General features: G+C 36.2%; 1 protein-coding gene across 1 annotated transcript in view; it reads left to right on the top strand.

Annotated features, from left to right (window-relative positions):
• The window catches only part of Lamp3 (lysosomal associated membrane protein 3), a 41447-nt gene extending 24420 nt beyond the window's left edge, over window positions 1-17027 (top strand). The window contains exons 4-6 of the mRNA XM_021210091.1: window positions 1820-1877; window positions 4305-4475; window positions 16275-17027. Coding sequence (XP_021065750.1) covers window positions 1820-1877; window positions 4305-4475; window positions 16275-16408 — 363 coding nt within the window. The 3' untranslated portion in view covers window positions 16409-17027. The remainder of the gene's footprint in view (window positions 1-1819; window positions 1878-4304; window positions 4476-16274) is intronic.
• Window positions 17028-18210: the final 1183 nt, after the last annotated feature.

The following is an 18210-nucleotide window of genomic DNA, read 5'->3' as shown; positions in this document are numbered from 1 at the left end:
CATCTATGGTAGTTGAGAGTTTTGCTGGGTATAGTAGCCTGGGCTGACATTTGTGTTTTCTTAGGGTCTGTATAACATCAGTCCAGGATCTTCTGGCTTTCATAGTCTCTGGTGAGAAGTCTGGTGTTATTCTAATAGGTCTGCCTTTATATGTTACTTGACCTTTTTCCTTTACAGTTTTTAATAATCTGTCTTTGTTCAGTGCATTTGTTGTTCTGATTATTATATGTTGGGAGGAATTTCTTTTCTGGTCTAGTCTATTTGGAGTTCTGTAGGCTTTTTGCATGTTCATGGTCATCTCTTTCTTTAGGTTTGGGGAGTTTTCTTCTATAATTTTGTTGAAGATATTTGCTGGCCCTTTAATTTGAAAATCTTCATTCTCATCTACTCCTATTATCCATAGGTTTGGTTTCTTATTGTATCCTGGATTTCCTGGATGTTTTGGGTTAGGATCTTTTTACATTTTGCATTTTATTTGATTGTTGTGTCCATGTTCTCTATGGAATCTTCTGCACCTGAGATTCTTCCATCTCTTGTACTCTGTTGCTGATGCTCACATCTATGTTTCCTGATTTCTTTCCTGGGTTTCTTTCTCCAGAGTTCTCTCCTTTTGTGTTTTCTCCATTGTTTCTACTTCCATTTTTAGATCCTGGATGGTTTTATTAATTTCCATCACCTCTTTGGTTGTGATTTCCTATAATTCTTTAAGGGATTTTTGTGTTTCCTCTTTAAGGACTTCTACCTGTTTAGCAGTGTTCTCCTGTATTTCTTTAAGTGAGTTATTTATGCCCTTCTTAAAATCCTCTACCAGCATCATGACACATGATTTTAAACCTGAATCTTGCTTTTCAGGTGTGTTGGGGTATCCAGGACTTGCTGAGGTGGGCATACTGGGTTCTGATGATGCTGAGTGGTCTTGTTTTCTGTTATTAATATTCTTAGGTTTGCCTTTCACCATCTGGTAATCTCTGGTGTTATATTTTCTAGCTGTCTCTGGCTGGAGCTTGTTCCTCCTGTGATTCTTTAGCCTCTGTCAGCACTCCTAGGAGTTCAACTTTCTCCTGCGTCCCAGTGGTCAGAGCAGTCTCTACAGGCAAGCTCTCTTCTTGCAGGGAAGGTGCACAGAAGTCTGGAGCTCAGATCCACCTCCTGAGTCATGGGTTCAGAGCCCTCCCTGGAGGCCAACTGTCCTCTGGCAGAGAAGTTGCCCAGGGGTCTGGGTCTCAGCTCTGCCTCCTGGCTGAGGATGATGGCCTGAAGAGACCCTGTCCAAGAAGCTCTGTTGCTTCTTCCTCCTATGTGCTCTCCTGCATAGAGTGGTCTCAGTGATTCCAAGATCCTGGGTGTGCTAGGGCCCACCAAGTTCGCGCCCAAGATGGTGTGGGGCTGGTGCTGACTGAAATGAACCCCAGCTGCTGGATGCAATGTTATTTTTATCTAAGATTGGATGAGTTCTTCAAACTCCACCCAGTACAATCATGAGAATGGGTATTTTAGGTTAATACCATCCACCCTTACTAATCATTCCACTCCATCTTCTAGATGTAATTGCATTTTGGAAACTTGGTAGAACTGAAATTCTCCTGGGGAAATATTAGTTTTAGACTCTAGTAACAAGTAAATAGAGAAATCTGAGTCTAGGAGTCATTCATTATGTATTTTTTATTTATTATATAATACATTTATTCCTTTTGAAGTTTTCAAATATAATTACGACTAGCACAAACATACCCTTGCCCTCATATCAAGTATTTAGTAGCCATTATTATAAGCCTAAAATTTGAGATTACCCAATGGTTAACACATTGCTGTTTTACAGGAAGAAAACTCATATTATATTAGTGAAGTTGGAGCATATTTGAGCATCTCAAATACAGGTGAGTAAGAGAACAGCTCTCACATCATGGTTGATTGGTTACCTTATTTTCTTATCATCGACTCCGATAGTTTTTGATGCTGTTTTTAATAAAAACAACATGTAACTAAAACTTTGGGGGAATTCAAAACCCATGTGTACTTCAGTTTATCTAATCATGGACTATGATGATCTAGATTATATTAACAGTACCAAATTATAAGTTTAGTTTCATTTTAACTGATTTGTTATTAGAGTGAAATTTATTCTGTATTCTTAATTGTATGTTATGCTACAAAATTATGATATTGCTAGGTACCAACCTTTGTCTGTATTAGCCATAATATCCAAGCGGATCAGATTCTGTATAGTAGAGCTTGCATTCTAGAAAGAAATAGCACTATATACAGCCACATTAAATCATATTAATAAGTGATACTCACTTCTGTGAGTAAGCAAAAGCTAGAATGTTAAAGAATGGGGAGATATTTAGTGTGCACTTTGGGAAGCCTCCAGAGAAGAAAGACTATTTTGAAAATGTGATGTTTGAACACAGTATCACTATTTAGGTACATTTTATTTGAGGCAATTTTCCCAGATAGCAGTAATAAAAGATGCATGGGTTTTAGTGAGTGAGCTTGTTAAAGTAGCTATAATTACTATTTTTATATTGTTGCAGTAAAGCTTTATAGCTAAGGTAACTTATAGAAAGAAGGGTATATTTGGCTTATGGTTCCAAAGACATGAGTTCATTAGCATCATGGAAGAAAAGTGTGGCTGCGGGAAGACATAATGACTTAGGAGTGGGGCAGGAAACTGAGGAGTTATATCTTGATCTGTAAGCTGAGGCAGAGATGTACTCATCCAACAAGTCCATGTCCCTGAGCAGTGCCACCATCTGAAGACCAATATTAAAATGTCAGAGCCTATGAGGGACTTTCTCATTTAATCTACCATAGCAGCTAAGGAACAATAGTGCTGTTTATAACGACCTAGAAAGTGAACACACAGTACCTGTGGTGTAGAGCATGTAGAACCTATGTGCAGGTCAGCTAAAGACTTGAGAGTTTATTCTAAAGCTTATTAGTATACCATGGGAAGATTTGGGTTAAGTGAATGGCATAACAGATTTGCATTTATGAGCATTTACTTTGTTTACTTATGGAAAATTACCCATAGAGAGACATTTGAAACAATTTATAAATGTTCATGTTTAGAGAGATACTGTTTCCAACAGAGTCTGATGAGCTTATGGAAGCTCATTAGATATTACCCTAGAAAGTCTAGCCTTAGATATCACATTTGTATTGAGCTCATCCACTATGCCCGTCACTACCTTTGGAACATTCTGTTTTTAAAGAAGTATTATTACTTGATTGGTTTAAACATAATTTAGTATCTCCCAGTAATGATATTTGCTAAGAAGTAAAACTGTGGGGACAAAGTCTGTTTAAAATGTGTGCTATATCACTGATGCTCCAGCATAGGGGAATGCTAGGGTGGTGAGGTGGGAGTGAGTGGGTGGGTGGGTGAGCTCCCTCATAGAAGCAGGGAGGAGGGGGATGATATAGGGGGTTTTCAGAAAGGAAATCAGGAAGGAGGATAATATTTGATATATATCTATATATATGCCATTTTATTTATTATATATGACATATATCTATATCTGTCTGTCTGTGTGTGCACTATATTTTATTGATGTTATTGATACTACTCAAGGGGATTTGTTAGTGATGGCAATTAAATGTAAGTAAAAGAAAACAACTAAAAACTAACTTTCATATGTTAACTTACACTTACCTCATATAGATTAGAGAATAAGTATCATGTGTGCTAATAGAAATTGTTTAATATTATCTCAAGAGATGAACAAGATTGTAGCCAGTATTAGTGAAGCCAACTCTTATGAAAGGTGGGAAAGGAATATCAAGCTAGAGATTAACTTAGAGGCTGATAGGGAAACCAGTTCTATGTTCATATGATTAAGGGCTCAGCAATATTAGCAGAAAGAATAGTAGAAACAGTAATGGGGGTTTTCATGTCATTGTGGTACTGGTACTAGTATTAGTAACAGCAGTTCATTATCATTACAGTGCTGATATAAGACTTAACGTTAACGGGGATGGCAGCAATAGGATAGACCAATGAATGATATGTGGGTAGGGAGATAATAGATAAAAAACTATAGATTTATATCACATGATATAGTAGTATAAATAGATAATTTAGTACATTATCTTAGGCCAACTTGTTAATTTTCACAAAAGTAATGAAATTGCCATAAAAGTAGTCTGTACACCTACAGTATTTTTTCATGAATAAAAGATGGCAGGACTCCAAGGTTACCCCATCTGAAGGAAGGCAACTGGCTGTACATGAGCATAGTAGTGGCACCTGGAACTCAATTAATATTGTCAAGTTTGTCACATATATTTTACTTTGTCTGCAGAGAAGACTTACCAGGGAAAGAAGGATACTTTAATGATGTTTGAGACAGTAGTTGGGCATTCCTTCAAGTGTGTCAGTGAGCAGAGCATCCAGCTGTCAGCTCAGCTTCAAATGAAAACGATGAATATCCACCTTCAGGCCTTTGATTTCGAAGGAGACTCCTTTGGAAATGGTAAGTTAAATGTCCTCAAGTCACAAGAAGCCTTTAAGAACCTAGGAGGCAGTTCCAAGGTGTCTTTATTCTGAAGTTGTCAAGGGGCCAGATCACATGGTTTACTATAATAGTATAACTCTGTGAAGTTTTAAGGGCTGTACTCATCCTATGACTACATGTAAAAACCATATATATAACTCCATCTGTGCCTACCAACTACCCCAGTAGGATGACTCTTCTTCTGACTCATTCTTTTAAATACACACACACACACACACACACACACACACACACACACACACACACGCACACTTACACCCACACACATGCACACACACCAAAAAAAGAGGAGAAACATTGTGCACACCTCTCATAATGTTGAAGTCTAAACAACTCCAGCATGTTCAGAGGACATTTTAAACATTTTCAGTAAGAGATTTTTAAAAGACCTTGTAATAGATTCTGCCCATTTGTAGAGAGGGAAAAGAAAGATGTGCTTTGTCCACATTCAAGAATGAAGTTAAGTTCTGTCAGAGTCACTTTTCTAGCATATAAGCCATCACTGGAGATCGTCACCCAGCCAGTTTAGTTTACATACATCTGACTTTTTCTTTGAATTTGAGCCACAACACAGAGCTCATCTGGAACTTTCCAGGGTGAAACTAGCCTTAGATGAAGGCCAGGAAGGTCACTTTTTAGAGAAGCCCTTGTCTTAGTCACTGTTCTTTTGCTATGAAGAAATACCATAACCATAGCAATTCATAAAAAGGGGCATTCAAAAGTTTCATAGGGTTAGTTTATTATCATTGTAGTGAGGAGCATGTGGCATATAGGGAGTCATGGCTCTGGAGCTGAGAGCTTTATATCCATATCCATAGCTATTAGAGAGAAAACAGAGAGAACCTGGTCTAGCACAGACTTTTGAAACCCAAAGCCCACTCCCAGTGATGTACTTCTTGAAACAAGGCCACATGTACTACAAGACCACACCTCTTCATCCTTTTAATCCTTCTCAATAGTGCCACTCCCTGATGAGTAAGCATTCAAATATATAAGCCCTCATGAGCCATTATTATTCAAACCACCATAACCACCTTTTCTATGTTAAGAAAACGGTGTTATTCAGTCTTCTATGTTTGACCAGAATAGTCAAACACCTAAAATATCACCTAAAATATCTTTCTTGTAGTAACTCAAAAATATTATAAGTACTTTTCAAACAACATGTTTAGAGGCTTCATGTGAACTTCTAACATGAATCTGATTTTACATTGAGTTCCATTATATAATTAAAGATGTGCCTAGGGAAAAAAAACCTTCTTTTTCATTTATCAAACTAAGAATTCATGTATTATTTGCTTGGATCCTGTGTTTTTGAAGGGTTTCTTTCTGTCTTAGAGTTTCTGCATTTGCTTTGTGTCTTTGTCGTAGGGTTAATATTAGTAACTTATTACCACAGTTAAGCTGTCAAAAACTGATCTTAGAGTGTCTAACTTCTAGAAAATATTTACTTCTTTGCAAAATATCCCCTAACATTAATCATGTGATTTCAGAATGAGGCACACAGTTGTCTGTCTAACTGCAAAAAAAAAATTCTGTGAAGTAGGAAAGGGATAGATCTGGCAAACAAGACCATTATGAATGCTCACAGGCAGATGCATAAAAGCTCTTTTCTTTGTTCTCCTAAGGAAGAAATAATTAATAGCTAAACCCTAAGCAAGAGACCAACATTCTTTCATTCTTGTTGCTATTCACCTTCTCATTGAACTCTCACAAACTCCTACCATTCTATCACCCCAAAGTTTCCCATTTGGTTATTGCCTTAGCTCAAGTATACATTCCTAGATTTTGTAATTAAAAAAAAAAAACATTTTGTGATGCTCAAGTGGAAATATATATGTCATTCTTTAAATGCTGTATTTTATGAATAACAGTCATTTAAAAAGGAGACAGCTATTGTGTGAGTGAAATTTAAAGAAAAAGGTACAAGGGCCATGGGCACAGTGCTCTTGATGATGGGGAGATTAAAGAAGGAAAATTTTCTGCAGTTTCTCTTTTTCCACTCATTAGTTTAAGCAGGAAGCTTATGCAATCTTGGCAACTACCCTGTGGTTTCTGCTTACTTACGAAATGTACTTGCTCTTTTTGGAGGTGCCTTAGTTCTTTCCACATTCCTAAGGGGTTGAGTGAAGCATATGGAAGATTCAAGAGAGCCTGTAAGGGCTAGGTTTCTTCTAAGTGACTTAGAGTTAATAGCACACATCTGGCTTGGAGAGATGTGGTCCCCTTGTTCCTATGTCAAACACTTTTTCCCCCCTAAACTCCCAGATATGAAGTGCCAAGGGCTCTTGTAAAGCTCTACAGAACAGAGTGGAGGTGTTTACTTATGATGCTACCAGCCATCCTGAGGAACAACCACATTGAAGTGTATTTATTTTGTGGAAGTGGCTTCCAAGCCAGATGGGAACAAGGGGCAGAACTTAGTGTAAAGACTAGAGCAATAAGGTGTTTTGTAACATTTTAAGTTTTATTTCTACCACCTTCAGTGTGTTCTTTAGGCTGATAGGCTTCTGTTATCTATCTGTACTAACATAAATTATCCTCCATGGTAACATGGATGAATATTCTAGTAGCCATGAAGAGCAGTAATTTCTTTGGAATAATGAGTAAACCAATATTTGAATATGTTCATTTCTCACAGCTTCTCTCTCTCTCTCTCTCTCTCTCTCTCTCTCTCTCTCTCTCTCTCTTTCTTTCTTTCTTCCATACAGAGTGGTGAATCATCTGTGGCAGACTCCTAACTCTGCCTCTTTCTTCTCATCCAACACACACTTAGCCAGTCTAAGAAACTTCCAACAAATTAACAAAATTCTGTAGGTACTTCCTTCTTTTTGGAATAAATAAGAGTGGGTTGCTTGATAGTCTTTGTTTTCAAACATAGACACTAGAAAGAGTGAACATTGGGACTGTAGGAAGTGAGCTGAGAGCCATCCCAAACAACAGGATAAAACCAGCACATAGCTAGTTTCTAGACTACATAAAAATAACAGAATACAAGAACTCAAGGAATTCATTGACAGAGTTACAGTACAATGGGAATAATGTATGTAAGTCATCTACATAATATTAAAGAAAATTGAATTTCTGGACCACCATGAATGAGTGTGAACAAAATGAAAATAAGGTACATGACTACTTGGAGAAACACTGCAGAAAATATAAGAACACTTTGAAGTTAAATAGATGAAGTATTAGGAGTAATGCTAGATTAGTCACGTCATAGTGAAGTATTACAGGGTGGATGCCTTAAGTAGTAAAAATTTATGTTCTGACAGTTCTGGGAGCTGAAAGCCAAGAACAATATGTTGGCAGCATTAGAGTCATTAATTTTTTATTTTATTGAAAATAGATTTTTTCATATAATATATTCTGAAAATGGTTTCTCCTCCCCTAATCCTCCCTATTCCTTTTACCCTACTCTCCCTTCCAGATTCACACCATTCTTATTTCTCTTTAGAAAACAAGCAGGCATCTAAGGAACAATAGCACAATTCAATAAGATAAGATAAACCAAAATCAACAAATCAGAATAATACAAAATACCAAACAAGGAAATGAGCCATAGAAAAATGTCAAGAAACACATATAGACACAGAAACACACTTTTGTATACATAGGAATCACATATACCCCCCTGCCTTGCAAAAGAAAGCCATATATATATATATATATATATATATATATATATATATATAGTTGCTGGAGTTTCCAACCCCAATAAGCTTGTATAAAAATCACACAAAGTAGTTATTATAATTATAAGCTATGTGCCTAGATTGGGAAAATCTAGCACTATACTAATATTCCCCAGCTTTAAGACCCTTTGTTACTTGTGGTTTCTTCTGGCCACAAGCTTTCTCCCCCTCTTCTTCCATCTCCACCTCTCTGTTTCATTCTCTTCCCTCCCTCTCTCAAATCTCTCATTCCACCTTTCCTCTCTACTGACCAATCACAGGCTCTAGCCTGTATTGATCCATTAGAATGGGGAGACGGATCACATGAGATCACTTGAGTATGTGATCAATTTCTTATTGGGGGCAATTCCTCTCAAGGAAGCAGACTTAACATCAGAATACAAACAGCAGAAGGGCAACCCACATTTCCCCCTATTTTTCCAGTTAAAATGGCTCTTTCTCTCAGATATAAATTGAGCACAACTATAACAAATTATGGAAATTATGAGGTATGATATACACTTAACCTACAGTCCACCATATGTCTCAATGTAGATAAAGCATTCTACCTTCTATCCTAACTTAAAGAGTTTACAGTTCTGTGCCTGTATTATGCTGACCTCAACTTGTATTACTATCTGAAATCTATTCTTTCAAACCTGGAATGTCTTCTTCAATGCTAAATAACTTAAGTTCTATTATGAGACTGTAACTAGTCTTCAATCCTGTCAGAGATCTTTGAAGGAATTAGGTATTATCCGAATATGTAGGAAGCACAAAGACCTAGGTTCCAAAATTATACAATTTGTAGAGACAGTTGGCTGCCTGGACAGTCCCTGAGTTCCATAGAACTTTGGAGCATTTGTCTTCAGCCTTCTGACCCAGAACCATCTGAAAGACCTTAAGTGAAGCAGAACTTATGAAGGACTAGCTTACTCTGTCTCAGCAGAGCTTAGCAGTCAACTATCCAACCTTTGACCACTTTTGGACAGTATTTTTTGTCTGCAGATGAATTAGGGCAATTCTTGCCCAGTGGCTACCTTGCCACAGTTGAAGCAATTCCACCTGGAGGTAATGATGCTAAATGTCTTCTTTGAAGTGGAATGGAAATATTGTTAGGAGCACACATGTCTCATAGCCAGATGATTTTTAGTAATGGAATAACATTAAATATTACATTCTGTGGATCTCTGTTGCTTTTGAAGACTATCTATATACATATAGCATAACGGAAGTCTCAAACATTGGTTATTCTCAGCTATTCACTAAATAATCTTGAAAACACTTGTTATTAACTAAATTAGAATCTAATATGGTCATGAGTTTCACTATCTCACTATTAATTTGCATTATTTAATCATTGTGATGGTTTGTATATTCTTGAGCCAGGGAGTGGCACTATTAGGAGGTATGGCCTTTTTGGAGTAGGTGCGTCACTGTGTGCATGGGCTTAATACCCTAGTCCTATCTGCCTGGAAATCAGTCTTCTCTTAGAGGCCTGCAGATGAAGATGTACCTCTCTTGGCTCCTTCTGCACTATGCCTGCCTGGATGCTGCCATGCTCCCATCTTGATGATACTAAACTGAATCTCTGAACCTGTAAGCCAGCCCCAATTAAATGTTGACCTTATAAAAGTTGCTGTGATCATGGTGTCTGTTCATAACAGTAAAAACCCTAACTAAGACAATCATTTTAAGTAGTTTGTAATAGCAGTTATTAAAAAGGACTGAATCAAAGCTTTGTATTCTTAAATGAGTTTCACAGGCCTAATACCTATTCAAGAATATCAATTTTAAATTTTGTATCAAGATACAAAGAGTTGTACCAATGAAAACATTAAACCTATATCAATATATAAATTCTGTACCAATGTAAGAAATTATAACTTTAATTTTGCATCAAATATAAATGTAAGATTTCTATCAATGTAAGATTATGGCTATATAATGCTTTGTTTAAGAGTAAATTTAATGTCCTATTCCTATTTTTCTATAATATTACTGTATCCCCCCTTTTATTTTCTACCCCCTTCTATTACCGAAGAAAGAAGGACAGAGAAGAGGAAAGGAAAAGTAGAAATTTCTGAATCTAAGCTCTCTAATTTCTTCCAGATCCAAAGCTGCAACATTTGTAAATTATCCCTTTAAATGACAACATATCTATAATTTGTAAAATATCCAGAACCATCCACTCTAACCTAATTGACTAGGACAATGATCTTCATTTGCTTGTTTCTTGCTGAATTAATTCATTTCTGGAGGTTCAATGGAAAATAGAAAAACTGGTTTTGTTAAAGGAAGGCTAGCTGGCATAATTTGTTGTCCAGTCTCTATATGCCGAGAACATTCATGGCTTAGCCGAAATCCTGACTATAACAGTTTGAAAGGCTAGATGGGTGAGATAGCTGTTCTGGAAAAGTACTGGAAACAAGTTTTTAGAGGAAGCAGCCTTGATGTACTTGAGGTAGGATCAAGCAGGGAATTATAATGGGTGGTCCAAGATTCCCAGCATCCCAGAGTGTGAACCTTGTCGGGGCTGTCTTTCTCCTCTTCCATTCTGCAATATATAAAACATTCAAGTGACAAATAGCTCCGTAAAGAGATTTGTATGGAACATTCAGGGTGCATAGATCAATTAAGGAAGATCAATAAAGAAAGAACTGCCCTTCTTAGAGGTTAGTTTGATCACATAATCAAAGTACAACATAAATTTTCATTCATTTCATCCTGAAGGATGGTATGTAATAATAAGTCTTGAGAGTTTTGTACCCAATAAGAGTTATTGACTGTTATAGACATTTAAATCTCAGCTGGTCCCAGACCTGTCTCTGTGTACTTGGACATATACATCACCATATATAAATCACCTATCTTGTCAGTCTTGTCTATCTCCTTCTTGTCCATAGCCAAGATCTTCATGGGATCTCCTTTTGTCATGTCTGATCTTTATCAACTTGGAAGGAACCCATAGGATTTCTTTTCCTGTGGAAATATAGGCATAACCTCTTCCCCAGCATTGCACATTTTCTGTTTCCATTCTGATGTGTCAACATCCTTAAAATAAACAGCCAGGTTTAGTTCAGCAATTTTTCCCACAATCCAATGTCTTTTTTTGTTCATTAGCATTAAAAAAATTTAGAGTTAATAAAGCATTATGTAATCTATCTCTGGAGGTCTTTGTTGCCCCCTTTTGTCTTTTAAGCATCTCTTTTAAAGTACAATTAGATCTCTCAACAATTACTTGTCCTGTAGTATATGTAAAAAAACGCTTCATCTTATTAGAAACCTATGCAGGCTCACTGTCTGTTTTAATTTATAATGGGTATACCTGTAATGGCTATAATGTCTAACAAATGCATACTTACAGAATCAGCCTTCTTTGAAACTAAGGCAGTGGCCTATTAAAATCCTGAATATGTTTCTATAGTATGATGGACACATTTCAATTTACTAAACTCTGTAAAGTGGAACATATTCATTTGACAAATTTCATTTCTTTGGGTACCTTTAGGGTTACTTTCTGTGGGTAATGGAATTTGATTATAAAATGAGCAAGTAGGACATTACTTTATAATTTTCTTGGCTTGCTGCCAAGTGATAGAGAATTCTTTCTTTAAACCTTCACTGTTATCATTTTTTTTAAATGGAGTTCCTAAGCCTGTAGTACATGTCCTTTCATATGCCAGAGGACCTGTCAGACCTGTAAAGGATCTTATGTGTTATATATAGTGGATGACTCCTATTTCTGATCATTTGCTGTAGCTGAGTAAATAGTGGATTCAATTCAGAATCATTCTGAATAAGTGCTGCAGTCTTTATATGTAAAACAACCCTTTCTGCATATTGAGAGTTAGTTACTATATTGAGACCCTTGAAAATCTGATAACCATAAGTATTGCATACAATTCAGATTTTTGAATCCTACTTATAGGGACTCTCAACCACTTTATTTACATCTTCTGTTCTATATCTTCCCTTTCTTAATTTATTAGCATCAGTATAAAATGTTGAGGCTCCAGAAATTGGAGTTCTTTTTATTATAAGAGGGAAAATCCAATTAGTTCTTTTTTACAAATTAAAATAGCTTGCTTTTAGGGTATTCGTTCTTTTTTTTTATCCCCCCCCCCGTTTTTTCTTTTTCTTTTTTTATGGGGTATTTGTTCTTAATCTCTCCCAAGTAATAATGTATGCTCTTTGCCAATGTTCATCCTGTGACCATACCAAGGCAATCTCTGCATTAGTAAAAGGTACCACAACTTCAGCTGAATTCATTCCAACTAATTGTCAGCATCCCTCTTTTCCTTTTAGTATCAATTCAGATGAATTCAACACCTGAGATTCTCTCTTCTATCTCCTGTATTTTGTTGGTGATACTTTCATCTATGGCTCTTGATCTATTTCTTAGGATTTCTATATTCAGGGTTGTCTCCCTTTGTGATTTCTTTATTGCTTCCATTTCCATTTTTAGATCCTGGATGGTGTTGTCCAGTTCCTTCACCTTATGTTTAGTTATGTTTTCCTATAATTCTTTAAGGTATTCATTTGTTTCCTCTTTAAGGGTTTCTACCTGTTTACCTGTGTTCTGCTGTATTCTTTAAAGGGAGTTATTTATGTCCTTCTTTAAGTCCTCTCTATATCATGAGATGTGATTTTAAATCAGAATTTTGCTTTTCTGGTGTCTTGGGGGTATCCAGGGATTGCTGTGGTGGGACAATAGGGTTCTGATGATGCCAAGTAGTCTTGGTTTCTGTTGCTTACATTCTTGCTCTTGCCTCCTGTCATATGATTATCTTTGGTGGTACCTGGTCTTGCTGTGTCTTACTGAATTTTGTCCCTCCTGTGAGTCTGTGAGCCTGTGATCTTAGGTGTGTCTCTAACTCTCTCTGGGTGGAATTTTGGTACATAGAGCTGTGGCACAGGGTCAGCTCTGGTGTACAGATGGAAACTGGAAGGATCCTGTCCCTGACTGATCCTTGGTTCCTGTGTCCTCTAGGCTTTGGGCAGGTCCCATTTAGGCCAGGTATTCGAGCAGAAGTGGTGGTCTCCCCTGTGACTTTATTTGGTTGACCAGCTCTTTTAGGGTAGAATTTTTGTAAGGATACCCGTGGCATCAGGTCAGCTCCAGGGTGCAGATGGAAACTGGGAGCAAAAGGAATCTTTGACTTTAGGTGTTCTATTTTCTTGTTACCACAGTCAATTTTTCATCCAGATTTCACCAGACCTACAGGTTTTTAATTTAAATTATCACATAAATATCTTACAACATCTTTGCTTCCTTCTGAAATGAGCCAGCATTCCATAATCTTTCTTGCTTTCTTATATTTCAAGTTTCCAGGATATCCCACTGAGTTCTGAACATCAATACCCTTGTGTGTGTGTGTGTGTGTGTGTGTGTGTGTGTGTGTGTGTTTTGCACAAAGTTTAAAACTCCTTCTACAATCTTGGTCCAAGTCTGTCCACAAGAGCCTACTTTCTGGGTACCAATTTTTCTTTTAGTCCTATCAGTGACCTGTTGGTGATAAACTTAACACCAACTCAGCAAAAAGGGACTCATGCCTGATTCTAAAACCTAGCAAACTATATGGATTTATTGAAGTCATGCTCTTGGGGAAGAATCTATAGCCTCCATTTTACTAAATCAGCATAACCCTTAACTACATTCTAAATATTTGTGGTTATGCTTGCAGATAAGCATAATTTTCACCCTTTTATCAGAGAAACATTTTGCATCAGTTGGAGACTATTACAGAAAACCACAACTAATTAAAACACAGTGAACAAGAGATTGTATGATACCAATTCCTAACTTATATATCTATAACACAACTCTTCTACCTAAGGCTCAAGGATAATTTCAGAAGAAGAGCCAGAAAAATTGTAAAAGCCAGAGGAAGAGCAAGTTTGCTGTGAAATTGTATTTCCTAGAAATATCAGAAATACCCATGGAGTCTCCTCAACATGAACAAGTGCCTAAACAAGCCGCAAGTGAGAACAACACCAATAGACAAGTGAACATGGAAGAAGGCCTCAGTAACAAACTAAGTACTACAGGAGACTAAGGGATACCAAGAAAGGGAGATGGCCCTGCCAAGTGGCTATCCAACCCCAAGAGGTCATCCTTGAAATCATATACAAACCAATAACATATGGACTAAATAGACTGTATTTATATATTTATGAAAATATGTACCAACAATGAAAGAAAAAGAGACCATGAATTTGTGAGAGAGCAAGGCAAGTGCATGGGTACTTGGTGGAAAAAAAGAAAAGAGAGAAAATGATATAATTACATTATAAAATGTTATATTATAAAACTTTTATTTTATTTTATTTTATTCTATTTCGCTTGTGGGGCTATTTTGCCTGTATGTATGTCTGCTTCCAATTTGTATACCTGGTTCCCATGGAGACCAGAAGATGGAGTTATATCCTCTGGAACTGGAGTTACAGATGGTATAAGGTACCATGTATATGCTTGGAACAAAACTGGATGCCCTGAAAGAATAGCCAGTGCTCTTAATCGTTGAACCATCATTCTGGCCCCTCATTTTTATTTAACATTTTCTACTTATTTTATTTTAATTAAAAGAACATTATTTTTCACATAGAAAATATTAATTCATATTTTTCAGTTGTAGACTTTCTGTTCTAGTAGAAAAGAATTTGTAGCAATAACAAGATAATAAGATATATGTTATTATAATCCTGTGGGAGGTTTGAATGAAAATGGCTTCCATAGGATCTTAGGGAGAGCCACTTTTAGGAGGTATATCCTTCTTGGAGTACAGATGGCCTTTTTTGGAGGAAGTAGGTAACTAGGGGTGGGCTTTGAGGTGTCTAATACTCAAACCAGGACCAGTGGCTCATTTTCTTCCTGCTACTTGCTAATCCAGATGTAGAACCCAGAGCTACCTCTCCAGCTCCCTCTCTACCTGAATGCTTGCCATGCTTCTCATCATAATGATAATGAACTAAATAAACTTCTGACATGTAAGATGGCCCCAGTGAAATGCTTCTTTTATAAGAGTTGCTGTGGTCATAGAGTCTCTTCACAACAGAAACTGTAAATAAGACATCCTCTAAGTATTTTTTACTGCCAAATTAAATAATTAATTGGAAATATTATTTCTTGGATGCATACATTTTAATTTTGGGGATTCTATAATTGCCATCCTTGAATCATTCCCAGGCTATAGAAACTATAGTAGGATTGGCTTATTCCAAAACTTCACACAAACATCTGATCGCTTATGACTAAGATGTGGATTTAGTTTTTCATTTATTTTCTCTGTTCTCCCAGACTCTGCATTCCACTGAGAATTCTACCAAGTTTCCATTTATTCTCATCTTTTTTTTTCAGTTGATATTGGTTAGCCTCTGACCAAATTTATTACATTTTAATTAACTGAATATGGTATTCTCAGAGGAGTGAAGCAAAATAATTGTGTCAAGTTTATGAAATCTCACATTTAAGCTCTGAAAAATGATAGATATTCTCAAATATCAGTTAAGAGTTGTACTATAGAAGCTTCAGAATGAGAATGAAGATTTATAAAGCAAATGAAATGGTCTAAGAGAATGTTTGGACGTTGAGTGATTAAGGTATTTATTTATTTATTTATTTATTTATTTATTTATACATAAGAACATCCTACTTCTTAGGGAGCACTCCTGGAAATCTGTTTTATAAATTCCAGAAATGTGGATAACAATGATTTGATATTAATGGGTAAAAAAAAAAGGAGTTATTTATGTAATTACTTAAGAATCATATATACTATATGTTTATCTTATTAATGAGAGAATTTCAAAGGTAAATTAATCTGCCCAAGATTATATAACTAGTGCTGTGGATGTATCTCAGTAGTAGAGTACTTGCCTAATAGGCATAAAGTTTTGGTTAGGTGCCCAGCAGTACAATCAATCAATCAATCAACCAACCAATCAATCAACCAATCAACAAAGTAAAAGTCAAGAACAAATATGTTTAACTCCAAAGCTCATGTCTGTTTGTCTCTGGTCTATTTTCTGGTCTGCCATCACCCAATCTTACCTGCTATATTGTATTTGTTTTCTCTCATAGTGAACGAGTGTTTGTCTGACTACACAGTTGTGCTTCCTATGGTTGCGATCATCGTGGTCGTCATCTGTGTTGTGGGTCTGAGCGTCTACAAAATCCGCCAAAGGCATCAGTCATCTGCATACCAGAGAATCTAATTTGTAACCAAAGGAAATAATAGAGTTTAGAAAAAAATGTCATTATTTCCAGAATGTTGGAGGCATCTACTAAAACCAATGAGTGATTAGTGATTCAAATTGGAGCAGTATATCAATTCTGAACATTTTTGCTCATTTCATGAAAGACTAAGGAAGATATTGAGTATTTTCTAGCTTTTGTTAGAAAAATTTAACTACTCAAATGAATATTTGAGATACACAGAATTAGCATAATATTCAAAAGTGGTAGATAATTACAAATTATAAACCAAAATAATTGATTTTAAATACACAGAATTAACATAATGTTCAAAAGTGGTAAATAATTACAAATTATAAACCAAAATAATTGATTTTAATTAGTCCTACTGGTGTTTGCCTAGAGAAATGTATTTTGACATTAACACTTTTATTTTAAGAATATTTTGCTGGATTTTCTTACTATCTGTTTATCTTATGTATGTATATCTGACATGGTACTCACCTATTTTTTCATTTAAAAATTTTAGTTATCAAAATAACATATCTCATATTGTTTAGACTTTACATGAAAAAACATTTTTTTCTTCATGAAACTTGCTTCAGAATTCACAAAGATTAAGAAATAGGTGCCTATAGAAAAAAAAAAACCAAACGATACAAAAGCATCAATAATCATGGCCCTTATTTATATAACAAGCATGTTAGCCTAAGAAATTTAATTTTCTATAATCTTCATTATTTACAGATGACTCTCAGTTAAAAAAATAAAATCTATCCATCACCTACACTAAATTCTATTTTTCCTTTCTTTTTTATTAGATATTTTCTTTATTTGCATTTCAAGTGTTATCCCTATTCCTTGTTTCCCTTCTGAAAACTCCCTATCCTATTCCCCTCCCCCTGTTCACCAACCCACCCACTCCCGCTTCCTGGCCCTGGCATTACCCTACACTAGGGAATAGAGCCTTTATAGGACTCCCACTGATAACCAACAAGGCCATCCCTGGCTACATATATAGCTGGAGCCATGAGTCTCACCATGTGTACTCTTTGGTTGGTGGTTTAGTCCCTGGGACCTCTGGTAAGTTCATATTGTGGTGACTATAGGTGTTTGGGTTCATTTCTGGACTTCAATTCTATTCCATTGATCTACCTCCCAGCCACCGTACCAATACAAGCAGTTTTTATCACAATTGCTCTGTAGTACAGCTCGAGGTCAGGGATGGTGGTTCCACCAGAGGTTCTTTTATTGTTGAGAATAGTTTTTGCTATCCTAGATTTTTTGTTATTCCAGATGAATTTGCAAATTGTTCTTTTTACCTCTATGAAGAATTGAGTTGGAGTTTTGATGGGGATTGCACTGAGTCTGTAGATTGCTTTCTGCAAGATGGACATTTTTACTATATTAATCCTTCCAATCCATGAGCATGCCAGATCTTCCCATCTTCTGAGGCCTTCTTGATTTCTTTCTTCAGAGACTTGAAGTTCTTGTCACACAGATCTTTCCCTTGCTTAGTTGGAGTCACACCAAGGGATTTTTGAAGATTTTGAAGGGTGTTGTTTCCCTAATTTCTTTCTCAACCTGTTTATCCTTTGAGTATAGGAAGGCTACTGATTTGTTTGAGTTAATTTTGTATCCAGCTACTTTGCTGAAGTTGTTTATCAGGTTTAGGAGCTCTCTGGTGGAACTTTTGGTGTCACTTAAGTATACTATATCATCTGCAAATAGTGATATTTTGACTTCTTCCTTTTCAGTTTCTATCCCCTTGATCTCCTTTTCATGTCTAATTGCTCTGGTTAGAACTTAAGTACTATATTGA

The sequence above is a fragment of the Mus pahari genome, chromosome 12 (assembly GCF_900095145.1).
Source record: "Mus pahari chromosome 12, PAHARI_EIJ_v1.1, whole genome shotgun sequence".
Classification (NCBI taxonomy): Eukaryota; Metazoa; Chordata; class Mammalia; order Rodentia; family Muridae; genus Mus; species Mus pahari.
Note: the sequence above shows the minus strand (reverse complement) of the source record. Positions and strands in the feature narration are given on the sequence as shown.